At 49.4% G+C, this 19,985-nt stretch overlaps 2 protein-coding genes across 2 annotated transcripts in view; both read left to right on the top strand.

Moving 5' to 3' along the window:
* The window catches only part of LOC119376791 (prothoracicostatic peptides), a 233,173-nt gene that overhangs the window by 158,505 nt on the left and 54,683 nt on the right, over window positions 1–19,985 (top strand). The window lies entirely within an intron of this gene.
* On the top strand, window positions 14,625–18,474 carry LOC125756592 (uncharacterized). The gene is made up of 2 exons (XM_049411483.1): window positions 14,625–15,261; window positions 18,143–18,474. Exons 1-2 carry the CDS (start codon window positions 14,625–14,627, stop codon window positions 18,472–18,474), a joined length of 969 nt encoding a protein of 322 aa, XP_049267440.1.

The raw sequence follows: 19,985 nt of genomic DNA on the forward strand, positions 1-19,985 counted from the left end.
GATCGGCGTGACACCGGCTGTAAAATAGAGTACGAAGAATAAGACACGTGTGTGGTCTGCGCCGCTGCTGCTGCCCAAGTAGGATTTGCAGAAGCTGCGCGGTCCTTTATAGGTGGGCACGGTGATGCCCTCGCACGGCAGACCGGGTTGCAGATCGTCAGATTTTTGGCGGGCCAAGTCACGAATACAAGAAGGCGTCAGCAGTTGTAGCTAAACTCTGTTGCTGATCGGCGTGACACCGGCTGTAAAATAGAGTACGAAGAATAAGACACGTGTGTGGTCTGCGCCGCTGCTGCTGCCCAAGTCGTCTTTCTCTGATCACTTTCTCACCAGCCTCCATTCTCGTGACAGTAATGAAAACTCGCGAATGGTTCACCAGAAACTCTTACAACTAAAAAACCAATACATTCCTACAATCAAAATCACATCTTCGACTCAGAACCCATGGTTCACCTCGCATGTCAAGCGGTGCATCAACAAAAAAAAAAAACGCTTGTATTCTAAAGCAAGATTTTCGGGCACTGATGCCGATTGGGAAGAGTACAGAAACTATGCAAAGTTATGCGACAAAGAAATAGAAATAGGTAAAGACAAATTTTTTAATGAAGATTTACCTGCGCTGCTAACAAAGAATACTAAAAAATTTTGGAAAGTGGTAAACCTTGGGATTGTTCTGGACAGTCAATTCATCTAACTAAGACGATAAAACTATTGTCACCGTCAGAGGCTGCAGAAGAACTGAACTTATTCTTTGGATCTGTTTTCACTGAGGAGGAGCCCATTTCTGCCGATTTAAAATTTGACTCCATTAACGCCACAATGAATGACATCGTGATCACTCCAGAAGGTATCGAATCGGCTATTGAACGCCTTGCAAACAACTCATCACCTGGACCTGATAGTATATGCCCGAAGTTACTTAAAATTATTAAGCCAGTCATATCCCGTGTTTTTGCAGCTTTATTTCAACAATCAATAGATACTGGATGTGTGCCTGACACATGGAAAATCGCTCGCGTGACGCCAATATTCAAATCGGGTGATTCAACCATACCATCAAATTACAGGCCCATTTCACTCACCAGCATACCTTGCAAATTACTTGAACACATCATATCATCTGCAGTAATGAAGTACTTAACCGAGCATAATTACTTTATTCCTAACCAACATGGTTTTCAGCGCGAGCGTTCATGCGAAACGCAATTATTCGAATTAGTACCGACCTCCCTCAGCCGTTCATGCGTCTACAATAATTAATGCCGTATTTATCGACTTTGCAAAAGCATTTGACAAAGTCCCCCATAGTCGTCTATTAATGAAGCTAGACTGCCTTAACATAAACCGAAACGTTACCAGCTGGATAAATAACTTTTTGTGTAGCGTTATCAATTCGTGACTGTAAATGATTCCTCATCTACATTGATTGAAGTTAAATTAGGGGTACCACAGGCTCAGTACTTGGACCGATACTGTTTCTCATCTACATTAACGACATTGCTAAAAACCTACATCTACTGCTCGATTATTTGCTGGACGATTGTGTGATTTATAGACAGATTACTAACCGAGACGACCACACTGCTTTACAAAAAGACCTCGAGAGCTTTCTACTGGTGCGATCAATGGCAAATGAAAATTAACGCTCCTAAACCAAAGTTATAACGTTTACGAATACTACCAACCCCCCGCTGAATTCCTATCTGATTAACGCAATGCCAATAGAACACGTTTCATCAATAAAGTACTTAGGCTTCACCTTTCCGCTGACCTGACATGGAATGCCCACATTGACGCAATAACATCTAAGCATCTAAAACCCTTGGATTCATTAGGACGCCACTTACATCAAGCTAACTGGAAGACAAAACTTACAGCATACACCTCACTGCTTCGATCTAAAATAGAATATGCCTCATTCATTTGGAATCCACACCAGATATACTTAATTAACAAAACTTGAATCTCTCCAAAATAAAGCTGCCCGATTCATAACGAGAAACTACTTACGTCATTCGAGCATCACTAATATCAAAGCATCGCTGAACCTCCCATTACTAGAGAAAGAAGACTTGTAGCACTGCTATCTCATTTTCACAAGCTTTATCACAATCATTCGTCATTTGCTACCACTTACATATTGCCTGCCCATCGCTATTTTCCGCGCCTAGATCACCCCTTCAAAGTTTTAGCACCATATGCGCGCACTAACATCTTATAAACTCGCCCCTGTTGTGTGCCATCCGTCATTGGAATGATCTACCACACGATGTTGTGTCCATGAAAAACCACGACGCGTTTGTAGAAATGTTGAAAAATTCGATTAATATTGTATAAAAAAGAGAAAGAAAAAAATGTTTTTTATAATTTATTTTTTTAAAGACCTGTATGTCAAACCTTGTAAATTATTTTGGTGCGATAGTGTTCATTATTATTTGCCTCGCTTATGCTGGTGTTAACAAGTGTATTTCTATTCAAATGTAACCTCACCCCCACCCCGTTTACTGTAACCCCCCCCCCCCCCCCCTATGTAATGCCCGGCAAGGGCCTTTAGGGTATGTGAATAAAAAAAATCGGTATAACACGAAAGTGAAACGTGTCGTCACAGAAGTAGTTGATCGTTTATAGTGCACCGGTATATGAGAGCCTGTCCAATGTCTACTGTTGTTTGGCAGATCTAGCACAACTTGAAGTGGACGCATTCACGTCGACGCCTAGTGGCATATCTCCGTACCGACCACTAACGCCCATGATCATGATTTAACCCTTGTGGTAGCTGAAGTTCTTCGCATAGATGTGACACCGCATACGGTGAATGCCGAGCAAATATGGCATCAAAAGCACATAATAAACACTGATACTCTTTCAAAGCGTCGCGGAACGCGAAGAGAAACGCTGCGCGCGTCGTTCTTCCCTCTAGCCTGGTCGTTACTTCTCATAGGGCGAGCGGGGAACATGGTGCGACAGCCAGGCGAGCTTCGGAGAGCTTTTTTTCGATATGGATGGATGCTATGCGATTCTTCAGAAACCATAGCGCAAAAAAGAACGCGGGACAAGAAAGATACCACGACAAGCGCTCACTATCAACTGAGGTTTTATTGCAGAAACAGAGCATATATAGGCACCCTTTGAAGCTGCAATAAAGAAACGAAAGAAGGTAATGGACACGTGTCTATGCCAAGCATTCATGCTCTTTCACAGATTAAAGGACAGACGGAATGCTGACACATCTGTTACCTGACCTAGCTATCTCTGACGCCTCTACGATTTCTCTAGTCGTTTTGTAGCGGTGCCGATACAGAACAACTGTCTTGAACAGTGGAACGCACTGTGGCCTCGCGTCACACTTCTTACAATGGGCGGCAAGGTGTCCCTCATGGCAGTGTTCCCGATTTTGTTGTTATGCTCAAGCAGGCGAACGTTGAGGCATCTGCCAGTTTGGCCTACGTAATGCCTTCCACATGAAAGAGGAATTTTGTAAACAACGCCTCTTGTACATGAGACGTAGGCTATTTTGTGTCTGATGGAGCAAATAGGTTTCGCTTCTTTGTCGCACAGCTCAACTTACACAAACTCAAAAGCTTGTCTGGTGCTGAAAACACAACCTTTACTCCAGAACGCTGCCCAACTTTTTTAAATTGTGAGACAATTTGTGAAGGTGCGGGATTACAGCCACCTTTCCTTTGGCTCGATTTTCTTTAGCGGTTGCCTCAAGTTCCGCTCTCTGCTCTTCACTCTCACTTGAGACAGACTTCCTTTTTCGACGCAGGCCCTCAGCGACTGAGACAATGACATGCCTCGGATAGCCTGCTGCCTCCAAACGTGCCACTTGTTTTTGGAGGCTTTCATCCACCAAGTGAACGCATGACTTGCAGAGAGCGTTTGACAAAAAGAACGCACGATGTTTCTTTTTATAAGCTTTGAGTGCGCAGATGAGTACTTTAAGGGAGGCTCGTTTGCTCTCGGTTCATAGACCCAACAGACGTGCTCATCTTTAAAATGCAGCCTCAAATCTACAAACCTAATACTGAGCTGTTCGGGAAATTCTGTGGTAAATCTGAGCGGCCTAAAACGCTGATTAAAAGATGCAAGACTTCGCGTTACCACAGGGTTCGTACAGTCCAAACATTGTACACGACAGCTCACCACAGTTTCAAAAACTCATCTATCTAAAAAGACCAAGAAGTCGTCTACGTACCTAAAAATCTTTAAATGCCAAAATAACCCAGCCGCTCAGAGAGAGCCTGATCACATCGAGCGAGGAACAATCACTTAAAATAGGTGCTATGCACGACCCGATGCAAACACCCTGCTTTTGCAGGTAGATGTTATTGGGAAAGCAACAAAGGTTGACTTCAAGTAAAAAGATAAAAGTTCTAAAAACCCCCCCCTCACCCACGCCACAAGCATTTGAAAATTGGATGGCACCGTACTCGTCTATTGCCTCCTCGACGTAGGACAGCAGACCTCCGTGTGGCTAAGAATAAACAGGCCCTTTATATCTACAGAAAAGGCAGTTAACTTTTGGTTTCCTACTGTTTTTACAAAATCAATGACAGTTGCAGAATCTTTGGTAAGAAGAGGATCCACCACTTCAAGAAGTTGAAGCTTGCTCTGCAGGAATTCCGCGAGACACTTTTGCCACGTGCCACGTTAGGAAAAATGACCCGAAAAGGGCTATCTTCCTTGTGTGTCTTAACCGAAAAAAAACATATCAAGACAGTCACCTTCAGTACCCTACAACGGTCACCAAGTTAAGCTCATTACACAGGTGCTTTGCCCGTGACCTTAATTTCTTCAGTGACACTCGGCTGATTCGGTTAAAGACAGGCTGAACTGCAGCGGAGGCCTTACCACGGTACACTTCTTGCCTGAGCACGGCGAAACCTCCCTTTTTGTCAGCGGTGGTGGTGGTGGTGAAAAGCATTATTTACAAGGAGAGGCGTGGGACCTCTTTAGAGGTTCCTACAGACTAGGTGGAGTCTCTATTCCGGGACCCCCATTGGTTGAAGCCGCCGCCCCTGGCTCTCTGTACCAAGGCCTGTTGGGCCTGAAGGTCTGAGCAGCCGAGCAGGGCCGCCTCCCAGTCCTCTCGGGTAGGGTTCGGGTGAGGAGTAAGGGCTGAGTTGTTTTGACAGGCCCACACCATGTGGTAGGTGTCCGCCACCTCCCCACAGTGCTGGCACTGTCCTGTGACTGTAGGGTCGAAATGTTTTATGATTGCAGGACCATAACATTGTGTTAGTCTGGAGTCTTAACAGGATGCGCTCATCTGCTTTCTTCAACCCCCTTGCAGGAGGAGGGTAGCGGCGATGAATTTCCTTATAATATTCCAGAATTTCCCTATACCGGAGGAGAGGGTAACCCTCCCCGTCTGTCCTCCATTGGGATTGACGGAGGAAACCCGGAAATGAGCGCTCGGGCAGCCGCATCTGCAGCCTCATTTCCCCGCAATCCCTGATGACCCGGAGTCCAAATAATACGTTTCGGGTGAGGGTCCGCGTCCCTTATGCAGTTTCGCAGTATTTTGTAGGCTAAGGGTGAGATGTACCCTGCTACGTAGTTGCGACACGCGCCCCGCGAATCCGTAATAATGCATCTGGAATTACTGTGAGAGGCCGCAAGGGCAATGGCGACCTCTTCAGCCTGTGTTGCAGTATACGCCCTAAAGGTTAGCCCATCCACCTGTGTTCCTTCGTGAATAGCAGCGGCTGTGTACCACCCCTCAGGGTTTGGGCCAGCAACGTCCACGTAGTAGACACCGCTTTCTGTCCATATTGTAGCTCCAGCGCCCGAGCGCGCGCCTCACGTCGTGCGGTGTGTTCATCTCTGTCCATTTTAGTGGGGAGAGGTCGAACCAGAAGGGCTGTGCGCCACAGTTCTGGTACCTTGACCCGCTCCTGTAGGTGGAAGTCATGTTTTATATGCAGTCGCGCAAGTAGACTTTGGCCAGAGTTTGTTTGGGCCAACCGTGTATACTGGCTGAGGAGATGGGCTTCCCTAAGCTCCTGATATGAGTTCACCACACCCAAAGCCTTGAGACGGCTGTTGGATGTAGAGATCGGAAGATCGAGAGCCCTCTTTAACGTCTTCCTAATGACTGCTTCGATTTTTTCTTCCTCATGTTTGCGGAGGTAGAGGTAAGGGACGGAGTACATGACCCTGCTGGTTACAAAAGCGTGCGCCAGCCGCAACGCATCTTTGCACCGAAGTCCCCCCCTCTTGTTGGAGACCCTGCGGATCATGCGACCCACCTGGTCACCTATTTTCCTAAGTTTGGTCAGTGTTGTGTCAATTCGGAGCTGTTGGTGAATGTACAGGCCAAGGACCCTAATCTCCTCCGCTCGTCTGATGGGCCCGTAGGAAGCGTGATGGAGATATCTGTGTTGTCTTTAGACATGCCTCTGATGTGAACGAATTCAGACTTGTTGGGCGCGCATTGGAGCCCGCAGCGCGCCGCGTAGGTGTATACAATTTCTGCAGCTTGTTGCAGGCTGTCCTCAATGTTACCCAAGTTCCCTTGTGTTGCCAAACCGTGATGTCATCTGCATAGAGGGCATGGCGAATGCCCTCTATGCCAGCCAGCTGACGTGGTAGATACATCATGGCGATATTAAATAGGATGGGAGAAAGGACAGCTCCTTGCGGTGTCCCTCTAGTACCCATTTGATACGGTCCGTATTCTGAGTTTTCTATGCGGATCAGGGCGGCTCTGTCCGATAAAAAGTCCTTGACGTAATTGAACGTGTTCTGTCCACAGTCGGTGTCACTGAGGTGTTCGAGAATGACGCTATGTTTAACGTTGTCAAAGGCCCCCTTCAGATCTAAGGCTAAGATGACCCTGTCATTGTATTTCATCCCACCGGTGGATGACCTCTCGGTGTAGTTGCAGGAGTACATCCTGTGCCGATTTATGAGGACGGAATCCGAACATGGTAGGAGCAAAGGCCCCCTTCTGCTCTAGATATTCTGAAAGTCTGTCCCGCACCATCGTTTCCATCAACTTGCCCACGCAAGATGTTAGGGAGATGGGGCGAAGGTTGTCTGTGTTTACTGGTTTACCTGGTTTGGGGATGAATGTGACCAGGGCTGTTTTCCACTCAGGGGGGACCGAGATCCGGCCACTCCAGATAGCATTAATGTATTCCAAGAGTTGTGTCAGCGTAGGGTCGGCCAAGTTTGCCAGCGTCTTGACCGTGATGTTATCCCTACCAGGAGCTGTTCCTCTACGCATCTTTGCCATTGCTGCCTTCATGTCATGTAGGAGGAAAGGGGCGTCTAGGGTCTCGTTTTCCTTCCCGAATATGTATACTCCGGACCTCGCGGATCTTGCTGCTGGCAGAGATACCTGTCCCGAAGCGTTTCCGCTAGTTGTGTTGTGGTACCCTGAAATCCATGAATGGCCTCTTCGGAGGTGTCTTTGCGTTTCTCCTCGCGTTTGTGTGGGGTCAATGAGGCTGCGAAATAGCCGCCACGTGCCCTGTTTGACATCTGATGTGCGATATCATTACATTTGTCTACCCAGTTTGTATCTGCTAAGTGCGTCGCGTATTCCGCCGCTTGTGTTGTTAGCTCCTGAATTCGTTTCGAAGGGCTCTATTATGCTTCTGGCGTTTCCATCGGCGCGTGAGGCTCTGGCGTGCCTCCCACAAATGCAGAAGGTGGTTGTCAACCGCGGGGTGTTCATCCGATGTTTGCAATATGGTTTCGTATTTCTTCTGGGTGAGTATGATGTGCGCAGCCCAGTCTGCGTAATTGCCTGAACGGAGGATAGGCGGGATATTTTCCTTGCGCATTTTGTCCCAGTTACTATTCGCGCTTGTCTGTCATTCCGTTTGAAAGGGTGTGTGGAGAGTGTGATGTTTAGCAGGCAGTGGTCACTGCCCCAGTGTCTCCTCTAGGTTAGTCCATGTAACGTGTCGTGTGTTCTTAACCAGAGTGAGGTCAGGGCATGTGTCCCTGTTCACCGAGTTACCAAGGCGCGTGGGGGTGGCCGGGTCGGTGAGAAGGGTGAGGCTTAAGGTGGATATAAGCTCCGCAAGCCGCCTCCCCCTGGCCTCCTCGCGTTTGTACCCCCAGAGTCTGCAGGGGGCATTGAAGTCGCCTGTGATAACCAGAGGTGCTCTGTCGGCGCATTCAATGCACGGCAGAAAATGTCTGCATAGGTGACGCGGTTCGTTTTGGGTGGAGTGTAAATGTTCAGTATATACACCGCATGGTTTGTCCTACGGAGGGGCAGGATCTGCACCATGGTGTAGGAATGCTCCGAGTTAAGCTCTAGATCTATCTCTTGCGCGGTGTACGATTTGTGCACCAGAATACAGGTGGATGGGTTCCTTTGAAACGTGTTATAGCCTGAGAGTTTAGCCTGCAAACCTGGCTCTTGTAGGGCCATCACTGCAGGCATTTCGTCCAAATTTGAATGTAGAGGTGCAGGTGAGATCTTTTGCGCCGGTCCCTGAAACCTCTGCAATTCCACTGTATTATCGAGAGCGATTCTTTTTTTCTCCGTGCTTTAGAAGTGGGCCCTGCCATATTTATTATATTTGTTGAGATGGGTTAGTGAGCGGACCCGCGGGGAGAGCTGTACCGCCACTCTGCACATTTTCTAGGGAGTCGGTGAATTCCTCGTGTTTCTCGCCCTCCGCTGCGCGGAGAATTTTACTGGGTCGCCCGACATCACGGATAGGCCCCGTGCGTCGTGAGAATCTCGGGCTACTGCTGAGCCATGTCTGAATGGACTGCGTTACTTGCTGGGTTACAGTTGCTACTATGTGCTGCGTCTGCAGCTGGATAGCTGCCTGCACGGCTTGACTAATCATATTTGGGAGCTGAGTCATCTGTTCGGTGAAAGCTAGTAGCTGTTCTTCGATATTAGAGACCCGGGACTCCAGATTTTCGATCGAGGCCGAGTGAGATGTTATCGTACTGCCCGAGCACACAGAAGCCGAGTCACTCTCGTCATCCATGTGCGGTGTAGGGTTCTCCGCTCTAGCCTTTTCGAGCGCCTGAATTTGGCTGCCAGCTGCGCATTTTGTTTCCTTAGGGACTCCAACTGCTTACTCATCTCGAGTGTGAGAGGGGTGGAGGAAGAAGAGGAGGACCGTGAGGCAGCCCCTGCCCAGCCACTCACCTTTTGTTTTGGAGCATTGTTGAGTGGAGGGAAATCCCGGCCTGGAGAGTCGGGGACTTCTTTCCTGGTCCTGGCTTGACTTGCTGAGACGTGTCTTGTTTTCGGCTTTCTGTTGTGGTGGTTGCCGTTGTTTGCTGACCTTGCTTCCAGTCTTCGGAAGGTGGGGGTAGCTGCTTTGCTCGGTAGTTGTTGAGGGTCCTGCCTGGTTCGTTGCCTCCGAGCGTTGGAGCTTACGGAACTTTCCGGTGCAGTCCGCGGACCCTGTGAGGTGGCCCCTCCGCAGATCATGCAGGATGGCTGGCACTCGTGTTCTGTTAGGCCCGTCTGTAGTGGCCCCAACTTGCTGTCCGCAGTAGCCGCAGCGTCCGTCTTCGGGTGTGGGCAGTTGTCTACCCGGTGGCCGACTGTGCCGCATCTGTAGCAAAGCCGGGGATCGTTTCTTGTAGGTTCTCACGGGACACATTACTAGTTGTAATGATGTATCGGGGTAGTCTTCGGCCCTCGAAAGTCACCACCGCTACATTTGAGGAGCCAGTTTTCTGACGAAAGCGATTTCGCCCTCCCTCCAGCGGAGTTTTGGCTTGAGTGAAGCAGAGGTTTCGTCCTCGCGGACGCGGATGACCCCTTTGCAGCAGTCAACCGTTGATTTTCAGATGGCCACGGAAGGGGATAATTCTGTTCCTCCACCGTGAGGTCGAATTCCTTGATAAGTTTGTCCGCCACGGCTGTGGTCTGCGTGCCGCAAACGATCACGTCTGTTCCAGACGGGCCAGACGCTGAGGTCTTCGGCTGCCAGGTCACCCACGTAGTTAGCTACTGCAGAACCCACTTCTCCGTGCTTGAACACCGTCTTTAAATCGAGCGTCCCTCGGGTTTCAGGACCACTGATGATGTTCTGAGCGCAGACCGTGGCGTCTGTTTCGGGCGCCACTGCTGTGCTGTCTTCATACTTCCATTCTGCGGCGCAGCGCGAGCACCGCCGGGAGTCCCTGAGCGGGAATCCCGCCTGTGCCAGCGACGCTGAGCTGGCGTCTCCCTTGGTCGTCGTGTTCGCCTGTGTCCTGCGTTGCGTAATCGCATTAGGGCTTGCAAACACTCATTTTCCGTGGGTGGAACATCTTCATCTTGGTTTTTAGTGTCAATTTCAGTCCCATTGCATGGTGACCGGGTCATACCCGGTGATCTTCGTCGCTGCCATACCTGGGAAACCCCGACCGCCACTGCGTCGAGCCCAGCCCTTGAAGGGCCAGCTCAACCGCGGCGAGGGGAAACTTCAAGTTGGCTTAAAAGTCTTGAAACTTAGCCCACCTGTAGAGAATCGGTGTCCACAGATTTCCTGTGATGTTAAGCGTCCGAGGCATCGATTTCGTGGGGTTCAGCTTATAGATCCACGGTTCCCGTTGCAAAAACGATGGAGCCGTTGCGCCGCACGTCCGATCACCTCGCGCGCTGGCAGCGCCCCTTGTCAGCGGGAAGAGCACAGAGCTCGTGCTCCCGGAGTGTGGGCCAAGTCGCACACCCGACAGCTGCTGTCCGCAACTACCGAGCACATTCACCCCCTGAGCAAAACAGGAATCGTGTTCGTCCTCTGGTGCTCGCCTCGCAACGTCGCGGACACAGGCCAGCAGTTCCGCAGCGTCTTTCCGAGGTTGGACTGCGAACTTGGGGCCAAGGCGAAGAATCCTGCCGACATCTTCTGGAAGTTCGACGTCGCCGATGCTGTGAAGGCTGTCCTCACTTGGCGAGACTTTGGGAGACACAATGAGACGGAGGATAACACTCAGTGCCAGAAGGCACCGGGTGCTAGACAGCCGGTGCCTTTTGGCTTGGGCTAAAGCCACCACCCCGCGGTGTGTTAAAGCGTTGACGAAATTACAGTTCTGTTGGAAATGCGCCGAATGGGACGGTCGTAGCAACGGCGCATTTTTTTTTTGTTTTTTTTTTCGAGCCTGGTGGCACACATGTCACCGCCCCGTTATGAAGGGGACGCTCAAACATTCATCCACGCGAGAAGAAACTGCGAGAGGAAAGTGTGCAAGATAAAAGGCGTGTTATGTAGCCTCCGTTGTGTGTTTGGCGGTAGCTCAGTGATCTAAACGCCCACCACCCATCATCGCGGACTGAGAGGTCATGGGTTCGACTCCTCTCAACGGACCTCTTTCTTATAGGTTTTCTTTGCCACTTGATGGCGTTCATTTCGCTGACGTATTTCCCTGACGGAAATACATCATGAAAGTCTTGGTGGAGCCCAACACAAAACAATTTCGTATTAAAATAAGTAAAATGAAATCAACTTTCTTTCCGGGGCTGGGGTTTAAACCCAGGTCGCCGCGGTCCGAAAGCGAGTGCCTTGACCACTAGGCGGCGTGCCAATGTGAACTGAACTGACTCATGTGAATGCGTTCTACCGACGATGCAAAAAAATCACAGCATATTCACCGAGTGAATGATGATGAGTGGGCGAAGCTGCGGAGGTTCATCGGTAAACCGTGAATCTTCCGTGAATTCTGCCCAGTACATCATCACCGACGTGAGATCGGGCGCGTTTATACTAAAGGTTCGATGAGTTATGATGACTTGCAGCTCACTTTAATTTTACATGTACGCTGTGAATTTTCATTGTTTAGAAAACAATTGCTTTAGAAAACATCTGGCGTCTTTCGTTAAGCAGCTGGCGTCTTTTCGTTTTGCTTTAGAAACATCTGGCGTTCTTTCGTTTTGCTTTTAGAAAACATCTGGCGCCTTTCGTTGGTTTATTTCATCAATCAACGGCGTTTTGAACAAAATTTTTATTGTTTAATCACGCACAGGAGAAATCTCACCAGGCACTACCTTGGAGGTAAACAATGGCTGCTAATGGGAATGAGAGACAGAAGAAGTCGGCTTTTAGTTAACGCGCGCGCTGCGAATTTTTTATTGTTCAACAACGCACAGGAAAAATCTCCCACCGGCACCACCTTGGAGGTCAAGATCTGGTACTAGCGTTACGTCTGGTTACGCACTACTACGACTACGAGGGACGAACGGGTGCCGCCTTAAGGAGCTTCGCCCCTAAAACAAATGGGAAGCAGTACACTTGCTGTGGACGCAACAGTGCAATATTTCGTGTTGGCCGACTAAAAGCGATCGTCCGCACAACGCGTCAGATGGATATCAGGAATTGCACACTTCGGGAAAATTCCGACTTGGAGAAAACTGAATTCGTAAACCTCCTTTCCATGATCGTGTGATGTTCCTCAGTTCGATGGGCCGTTCCACAGGCTGACGAACGTTGCAGAGCAGGAAAGACGCCACGCCCGAAATCAGCCTTCCAGGGACGACCGCTGCCTTTAAAGAAAGAGGGAAAGAAAAGCAGGAACACGTCAGGCACGCCAAGCTTTGCTTGCCCCCATTTCCCTGATTGGGGAAGCGCTCCTGAAATTTTCAATTACCGAATTCCAATTATCAGCTGACACTCTTGTATGGGCCGATTCGGCGTTAGCATTACTGTGCGCGAGTCCGTCCAATGCACCTAAGCACACTCAGATCCCGAGTGGCCGTGCAGGAACACGTCAGCGGCACACATTAAGCCCCGCCGCTTCAAGGTTCTTGCCGACGGCGTCGTAGGTCTTTTCCAGGAGCACGGCTATACGATGCATGCTCCTGTGCGGTTGTCGTCATCTTTATTTTGCAGACATAAAAAATAGGTGTCCGCTATGTCTAGGCTACGAAGTTATGTAGTAACAACGAAGGGGAGGGCTCACAGTCACGGTTCCTGTTGCTCGCAGTGCATCGGCGGCCGCACGTTGATTCAGTCTTGCTCGTATCGGCGCTCGCCTTCGCTGTAGGCGTTTGACAGCGGTCGTTCCATGGCGCGAAAGAGAGAATTTACATTGCTTTTTATCGAAGCAGGCTTTATTCTACGTAAAGCTAATTCTAGGCACGTTTGCTTCGCCGGCGCAGCCCGCACCGGCCACGAGATGGCGCAAAAGACCGAAGGGTGCTCTTTGAAGGGCAACTTCGATGACATTGAGAGCGCAAAGAAACAGGACACAAGAAGACGCGAAAGAGACACACAGCTGTGCGTGTCTCCTTGTTGCCTACTTGTGACCCGCTATTTTGCGCTACCACTGCTGTCCAACTATGCTGTGCGTCAACAAGCCCGAGTTGCAACTTTAACTGAAGGACAACGCCCCGCCCGTCTTTCGCGGGAGTTGGGCTACGCGTCTTCGGCCTCGTAGTTTGACCGACAGTTGTAAGTTCGTGGCTCGCTTCTGTCGGTGTCTGAATCGTGCAACTTTGGGCATTCTAACAGAAAACCAACAAAATTGCACATTGGGCAAGTTGGTGCGTATTCATTCTTGCAGAACAACAGCGCACAAAAAAACGTAGGCAATAAATATAGGGAAGACACACAGCGCTGCACTCGTATCTGAAAGCTCATAGGAAAGTCACATGAACTTATCAGCCTGAAACCAATTCATATCGGTCGTGAAACTTGGAACATAAAGCGGTCGAAAACTTATCGCCACAAACATCTACACGCTCGGTACGATTGAAGCGCGACTAGGTTAGGCGGGGCAAATAACGAAAACGAAAAAATCAATGTAATTTTTTCCAATATCTTTAATTTTAAACATGCCGAAGTAAGCTAGCAATTTACCTTACGTATTACCTGGCACTTGGCTAAATAGCTCACTGCCTAATCTTTTTGGGCGAGCGCTACAAATGGGGGCATGTGCAGGCGGCCTGCTAGGCTTGTCTTTAGTTCGCCGCATTGTCATCAACGAGGCATCGCTCACTTATGCGCAGTGGTTTCGCTACGTACCTTCCGTAGGTTATTTCTTTGCTTATGTGTTGTTTACTGGCGCGATTCGAGAAGCGAAACTACCTCACAGAATCTGCGCATAACCGATCCTGCGACTGCAGAATGCTTTCGCTAGCACACGGCCCGCATGCCCTCGAATTTCGTGTTAGTGAATGCGGCACGCTAAAAGAAGAAACGCTGCACTGTGTAAGGCATCAATCACACAGCCGTCAAACGCTTCGTCGCGTAACCGGCACGACACCGCTTTTCGTCAGGGGAGAGGATTTCCTAGCTGTTTTCTCCTCCAAAACGGGTTGACAATGACCTAAAGCGGTGCTCTACGTTTCCGTCGCCTGCACGGTGACGGAGCCCCTCCCCTATAGATTGAACCAATCAGATGTCTTCACTCAACGCGATGCTTGCACGTGTTTTACAAACACATGTTTCTTCGTCGCCGAGCTTCGTGCGGTCGTCGCTCTCCTCGCTTGCAAAGCAACATGTTAGGACGCGGCACCAAACGCCGCTCTCTGTGTTGAGACGCACGTGAGCCACGTGCAAATGACGTCATCTGTTAGCCGCTTTTATGGGAACGCGCAATAAACCTTTTGTTCTGTTGCTGAGCGTCTGGCTCCGAGTCACGTCCATTACAGTGGCGACGAAGACCGGCAGCGAACCAGCGCAGGCCCGAACAAGACGCGCAGTGCAATGCCAGTCAGCGGCATCGGGGAGTATCGCCTCGGTACAAGTGCGTCATGGGACGAGTACGTGGAACGACTTGAAATGTACTGCGAAGCCAACAAGCTTTCGAAGGATGAAGAAAAGCGTGCTGTTTTACTCAGCTCCTGTGGAGAAGAAACGTACAGTCTCATCGTGACGCTGGTCAAACCCGAAAGGCCAACTGCTGCAGCCTACGAGAAGATCAAGAAAGCGGTCCGAGAACACATGCATCCGAAGCCGTCAGTGCTGTACGGTAGATTTTTATTTTACAAGCGTAACCAAGCGCAAGGCGAAAGCGTCGCAGATTACGTGACAGCGCTGAGAAGGCTGGCTGAAAACTGTGGCTTCGGAGACGACACGCTTCCTATGGACGAGATGATGCGAGATCGTTTCGTCTTCGGCATCAGCAACGAGGCTGTGCAGCAACGCCTACTGGCAGAAAGGAACCTGACATTCACTGTGGCGTACGACATGGCCGTGACAGCGGAAGCAACCCAACGGCAGCAACGAGAAATCAGGACACAGAGCCTCAGCGACGCGAACTGCACAGGCGACGCAGCCGTCCACGAAACGCGCCCAAAGGAGCCAGCTGCGTCCAGAGATGGCGTCTGTTACCGCTGCAACGGTGAGCACAGTTCTAAAACTTGCAAATTTCGTTATGAAGCTTGTCACTATTGCAAGAAAAAAGGCCATATCGCTAGAGCTTGTCGCTTCAGAAAAGAATCGCCGTCAAGTCATAAACTGCGGCACAGAAGCGAGGAAAAAATCCGGCACGGAAGCAAAGTCAGGCAAGCAGACCTTTGCACGAAGTGGAAGAGCTTTACTCTGTTTACGAAGTTCGCGAGTCAGAAAAATTTATTACCACTGTGCTGATCCAAGGAAAAGAGGTGCAGATGGAAGTAGACTCAGGAGCGTCTCACTCGCTGGTTAGTCAAGAAACGTGGCGAGCAATTGAAGGACGCGCAGGCAAAATTCCGCTAGTCAGTACCGGAACGCAGCTTGTGACTTGGACGAAAGAGCCACTTGAGATGCTGGGAAAAGCAATAGTCGAAGTGCGTTTCAAAGAAAAATGTGCAAAGTTGCCTTTAGTAGTGGTGAACAAGCAGGTAGTAGTCTTCTTGGAAGAAGTTGGTTTAAGGCTTTAGGAATTAAAATTCAAGGAATAAAGAAAATATCTGATGAGTCAGAAATGCTTCAGCGATTTCAAGAGGTCTTTGCGAATGATCTTCCAGGATGCACTCAACAACCAGTGCACATTGATCTAAAAAATGAAGCACAGCCGGTGTTTTTGAAAAGCAGAGCAGTACCGTTTGCCCTTCGAGATGACGTGGCAGCAGAGATAGACAGGCTTGTTAAGCAAGGCGTGTGGGAGCCTCTACATGGCCAACCCCCATCGTAGTCGTGAGAAAGCGAAATGGTTCCGTACGCTTGTGTGGTGATTATCGCAGCACGGTGAACGTTCAAAGTAGCGTCTATCCCTTGCCCACAACTGATGAAATGCTAGCAACGCTAGGACCAAGCAAAATTTTCACGAAGCTGGATTTGGCTCAGGCCTATCAACAGCTTGTGGTGGACGACGCATCAGCTGATGTCCTTACTGTAAACACTATGAAGGGCTTATTTAAAGTGCGCAGACTGCCTTTTGGAATTACCGTAGCGCCGTGGTTGTTCCAGCGCACCATGGACACGTTGTTGGCAGGAGTATCGGGAGTCAAATGCTATCTCGATGACATCTTAATCTCAGGAGAGACGCCAGAACAGCACGCAGAACGCCTAGAGGTAGTGCTCACCCGGCTACAGAACGCACGTCTGCGGGTGAACAAAGAAAAATGCGAATTCCGCAAGTCGAGCATGGAGTTTTTGGGTCATGTGATTGATGCTACGGGCATTCATCCTTCTACAAGCAAAGTGGACGCGATCCTGAACGCACCGACGCCGTCATCAAAGAAAGAACTGCAATCGTTCCTTGGGCTAATTAATTTTTTAGCCGATTCCTAAAAGGAAAAGCAGAAGTCGCGGAACCACTTCACCGCTTGTTGGACAAAGACAGTGCTTGGAGCTGGAATAGCCAGCACGACCGAGCCTTTGTTGCGCTGAAGAAATTGTTATCGTCAGAAGCAGTTCATTTTTCGTATGACCCGAAGCAAACAATTGTGCTGTCGTGCGACGCATCACCTGTTGGAATTGGAGCCGTGTTGGCTCACCGGGAACAAGATGGCACAGAACGCCCAATAGCATACGCTTCTAAAACGCTTGGATCGAGCGAGCGAAAGTATGCGCAGATTGACAAGGAGGGCTTAGCCATCGTGTATGGCGTAAAGAAGTTCCACCAATATTTGGCTGGACGTAACTTCATTGTTACAACTGATCACCAGCCTCTGCTGGGATTGTTTAACAGAGAGAAACGCATTCCGGAAGTTGTTTCCCCAAGAATGCTTCGTTGGATTCTTCTTTTGGCTGCATATGACTACACCTTGGAATATCGACCAGGTCACCGCAACAGCAACGCTGACGCATTAAGCCGTCTTCCAGTACCGGGACGCGAAGACGAGACGCAACCACCTGGTGACGTGTTGCTGTTGGACGCTGTGGAGTATCCGCCCTTACAAGCGTCTGACATCGCGGAACTCACGAAGAGGGACCATATATTGCCCACTGTGAAGAATTACATTCTTTCTGGTTGGCCGGCAAAGTACGACAATGATCTTGCGGCTTTTGCAACAAGAAAGAATGAGTTATCTCTGCATCGGGATTGCATCCTCTGGGGAAATCGAGTGGTCATACCTCAAGCAGCAAGAAATAATGTTCTTCGTTTGTTGCACGCAAATCATCCTGGCATGACAGCTATGAAAGTCAAGCAAGATCGCTAATATGGTGGCCGAAAATGGACAAAGAAATCGAGGAGTTTGTGCGTCACTGTGAAAGATGCCAAGTGAACCGCCAAAGCGATCCAAAAGAACCAGTTCACTTCTGGGTTAAGCCAGATCAACCTTGGAGCCGTTTGCACATCGACTTTGCCGGACCAGTACAAGGCGAAGTTTTGCTCGTCGTGGTGGACGCATTCTCCAACTGGGCTGAAGTGAAAATTATGCCTTCCATGAAAACTTCGGCAGTAATCTCAGCTCTACGTGCACTGTTTGCCACTCACGGAGTTCCAGATGTTATCGTTTCCGACAACGGAACCGCATTCACGAGCGAGGAGATGCAAGCGTTTCTCAAGCTTAACGGCATCCGCTCAGTATTTACAGCACCTTATCACCCTTCTAGTAATGGAAGGGCCGAAAGAATGGTGAGGGAAGTAAAAGAAGCGTTGAAGAAACAGTCGGGAAACGACACCCAGTGCAAGATATCCCGCTTCTTATATAAACAACATACCACCCCACATTCAGAGACTGGAAAGAGCCCGGAGATGATGATGGGCAGAAAATTACGTTCAGCATTAGACAAGCTGCACCCAGTCCGTCAGCACTCCACCTCTGACACCACTGTGAAAGGATTTGGGGTAGGAGATTCGGTCTACGCCCGATGCTTCGCTGCGGGACCGCGATGGAAGTTGGCTGAAGTAATCAAAGTGAAGGGTCCAGTCTCCTATCTAGTTCGAATGGCAAATGGAGACGTGCACCATAGGCATCGCAACCAACTGAGGCGCGCATGGCCGACGGAGAAGCCTTCAGAGCCACTACCTGACTACCACTTCCGGCTTCCTCCGGTACAATCACCTGTCGACGTGGAGCCTGGCATCACCAGCCCAAGTCCTCTCTACACGCCCGAGGGACCCGAGCTGAGAAGATCTACACGAACTCGTAGACCAGTCGTTCGTTTTGGCTCCAGTGTTTAGAGAAATTGTGTATATATTTAAACTTAAAAGGGAGGAATGTTAGGACCATGGTGTAAGATATATACTCTTTAGGTGAGGACACTCGCGAGACGCGATCGACCAGATAAAGTAACAACGCCGAGATCCCGTCGGACCGCTGACGGCAGCGGATACCTACCGGCAGGATGACGCAACTTCAACACAAAACGCGTTCCCGTAGCAACTGGCGTTAAGGCAGGTAGCGCAAAGAGACACGGACACAAGCGAAGAATAAGTGCACAGGACAAGCGCCAACTTCAAACTAAAGTTTATTTCCTGAATCCTCGCCTATTTATCTTATATCACACCACCACATAGTCACCATGGAGAGAACAACTGATACTGCTGCGAATGTCATGACGCCGACTCACCTTAATAATTTCTTAACCTAAAATGATAACAATACTAAAACGCGCAAAACCGCGCAGTCAAACACTGATAACTCGAAAACATCATAATAAGAACACGCATGCTCAGAATAGAATGTTCCTATTACGCGGCAAGGGTAGCAGCGAGGTTGGCCGAAAGAAAAGCTATCTCACACGGGAGTAGGCTCAGTGACGCCTGGCTAACACATACAGAATCGCTCTTGAAAATTAAAAACGCTTCTACAATCTCTCTGTACAGCTTGTTCCGGTTCCGGTACATCACCGCCGTGTCAGACAAAAGTGGATCACACCCGCACTGCCGACAGTGCATCGCGAGATGCGAGTATGGCGAACCTTTTAGAGAGCTGAAATGTTCTCTGAGCCTGATGTTCAAACATCTGCCCGTCTGGCCTATATATTTACGCCCGCACGAAAAAGGAATGCAGTACACAACGTTAAGAGTGCACGAAACGAACCGCATACCGTGCCTAACGGTACAGGTCGCCGTTCTGTGATCTTCCTTGCTGCACATGCGCCTCTGCAACTTTGGACAAATGGCTCCCACCTTGTTTTTTGCCGTGAAAACAATGTCAACGTCATGACGTGAAGCACGGTATGCGGTTCGTTTCGTGCACTCTTAACGTTGTGTACTGCATTCCTTTTTCGTGCGGGCGTAAATATATAGGCCAGACGGCCAGATGTTTGAACATCAGGCGCAGAGAACATTTCAGCTCTCTAAAAGGTTCGCCATACTCGCATCTCGCGATGCACTGTCGGCAGTGCGGGTGTGATCCACTTTTGTCTGACACGGCGGTGATGTACCGGAACCGGAACAAGCTGTCCAGAGAGATTGTAGAAGCGTTTTTAATTTTCAAGAGCGATTCTGTATGTGTTAGCCAGGCGTCACTGAGCCTACTCCCGTGTGAGATAGCTTTTCTTTCGGCCAACCTCGCTGCTACCCTTGCCGCGTAATAGGAACATTCTATTCTGAGCATGCGTGTTCTTATTATGATGTTTTCGAGTTATCAGTGTTTGACTGCGCGGTTTTGCGCGTTTTAGTAGTGTTATCATTTTAGGTATAAGAAATTATTAAGGTGAGTCGGCGTCATGACATTCGCAGCAGTA

The sequence above is a fragment of the Rhipicephalus sanguineus genome, unplaced genomic scaffold (genome assembly GCF_013339695.2).
Source record: "Rhipicephalus sanguineus isolate Rsan-2018 unplaced genomic scaffold, BIME_Rsan_1.4 Seq225, whole genome shotgun sequence".
In the NCBI taxonomy this organism is placed as follows: domain Eukaryota; kingdom Metazoa; phylum Arthropoda; class Arachnida; order Ixodida; family Ixodidae; genus Rhipicephalus; species Rhipicephalus sanguineus.

Excerpts from the sequence above, each read along its gene's own strand:
- LOC125756592 (XM_049411483.1), top strand. The coding sequence starts at position 14,625 with ATGCCAGTCAGCGGCATCGGGGAGTATCGCCTCGGTACAAGTGCGTCA. Across the intron at positions 15,262-18,142 it reads CGTCTGTTACCGCTGCAACG|GAGATTCGGTCTACGCCCGA; the intron begins GTGAGCACAGTT and ends GATTTGGGGTAG.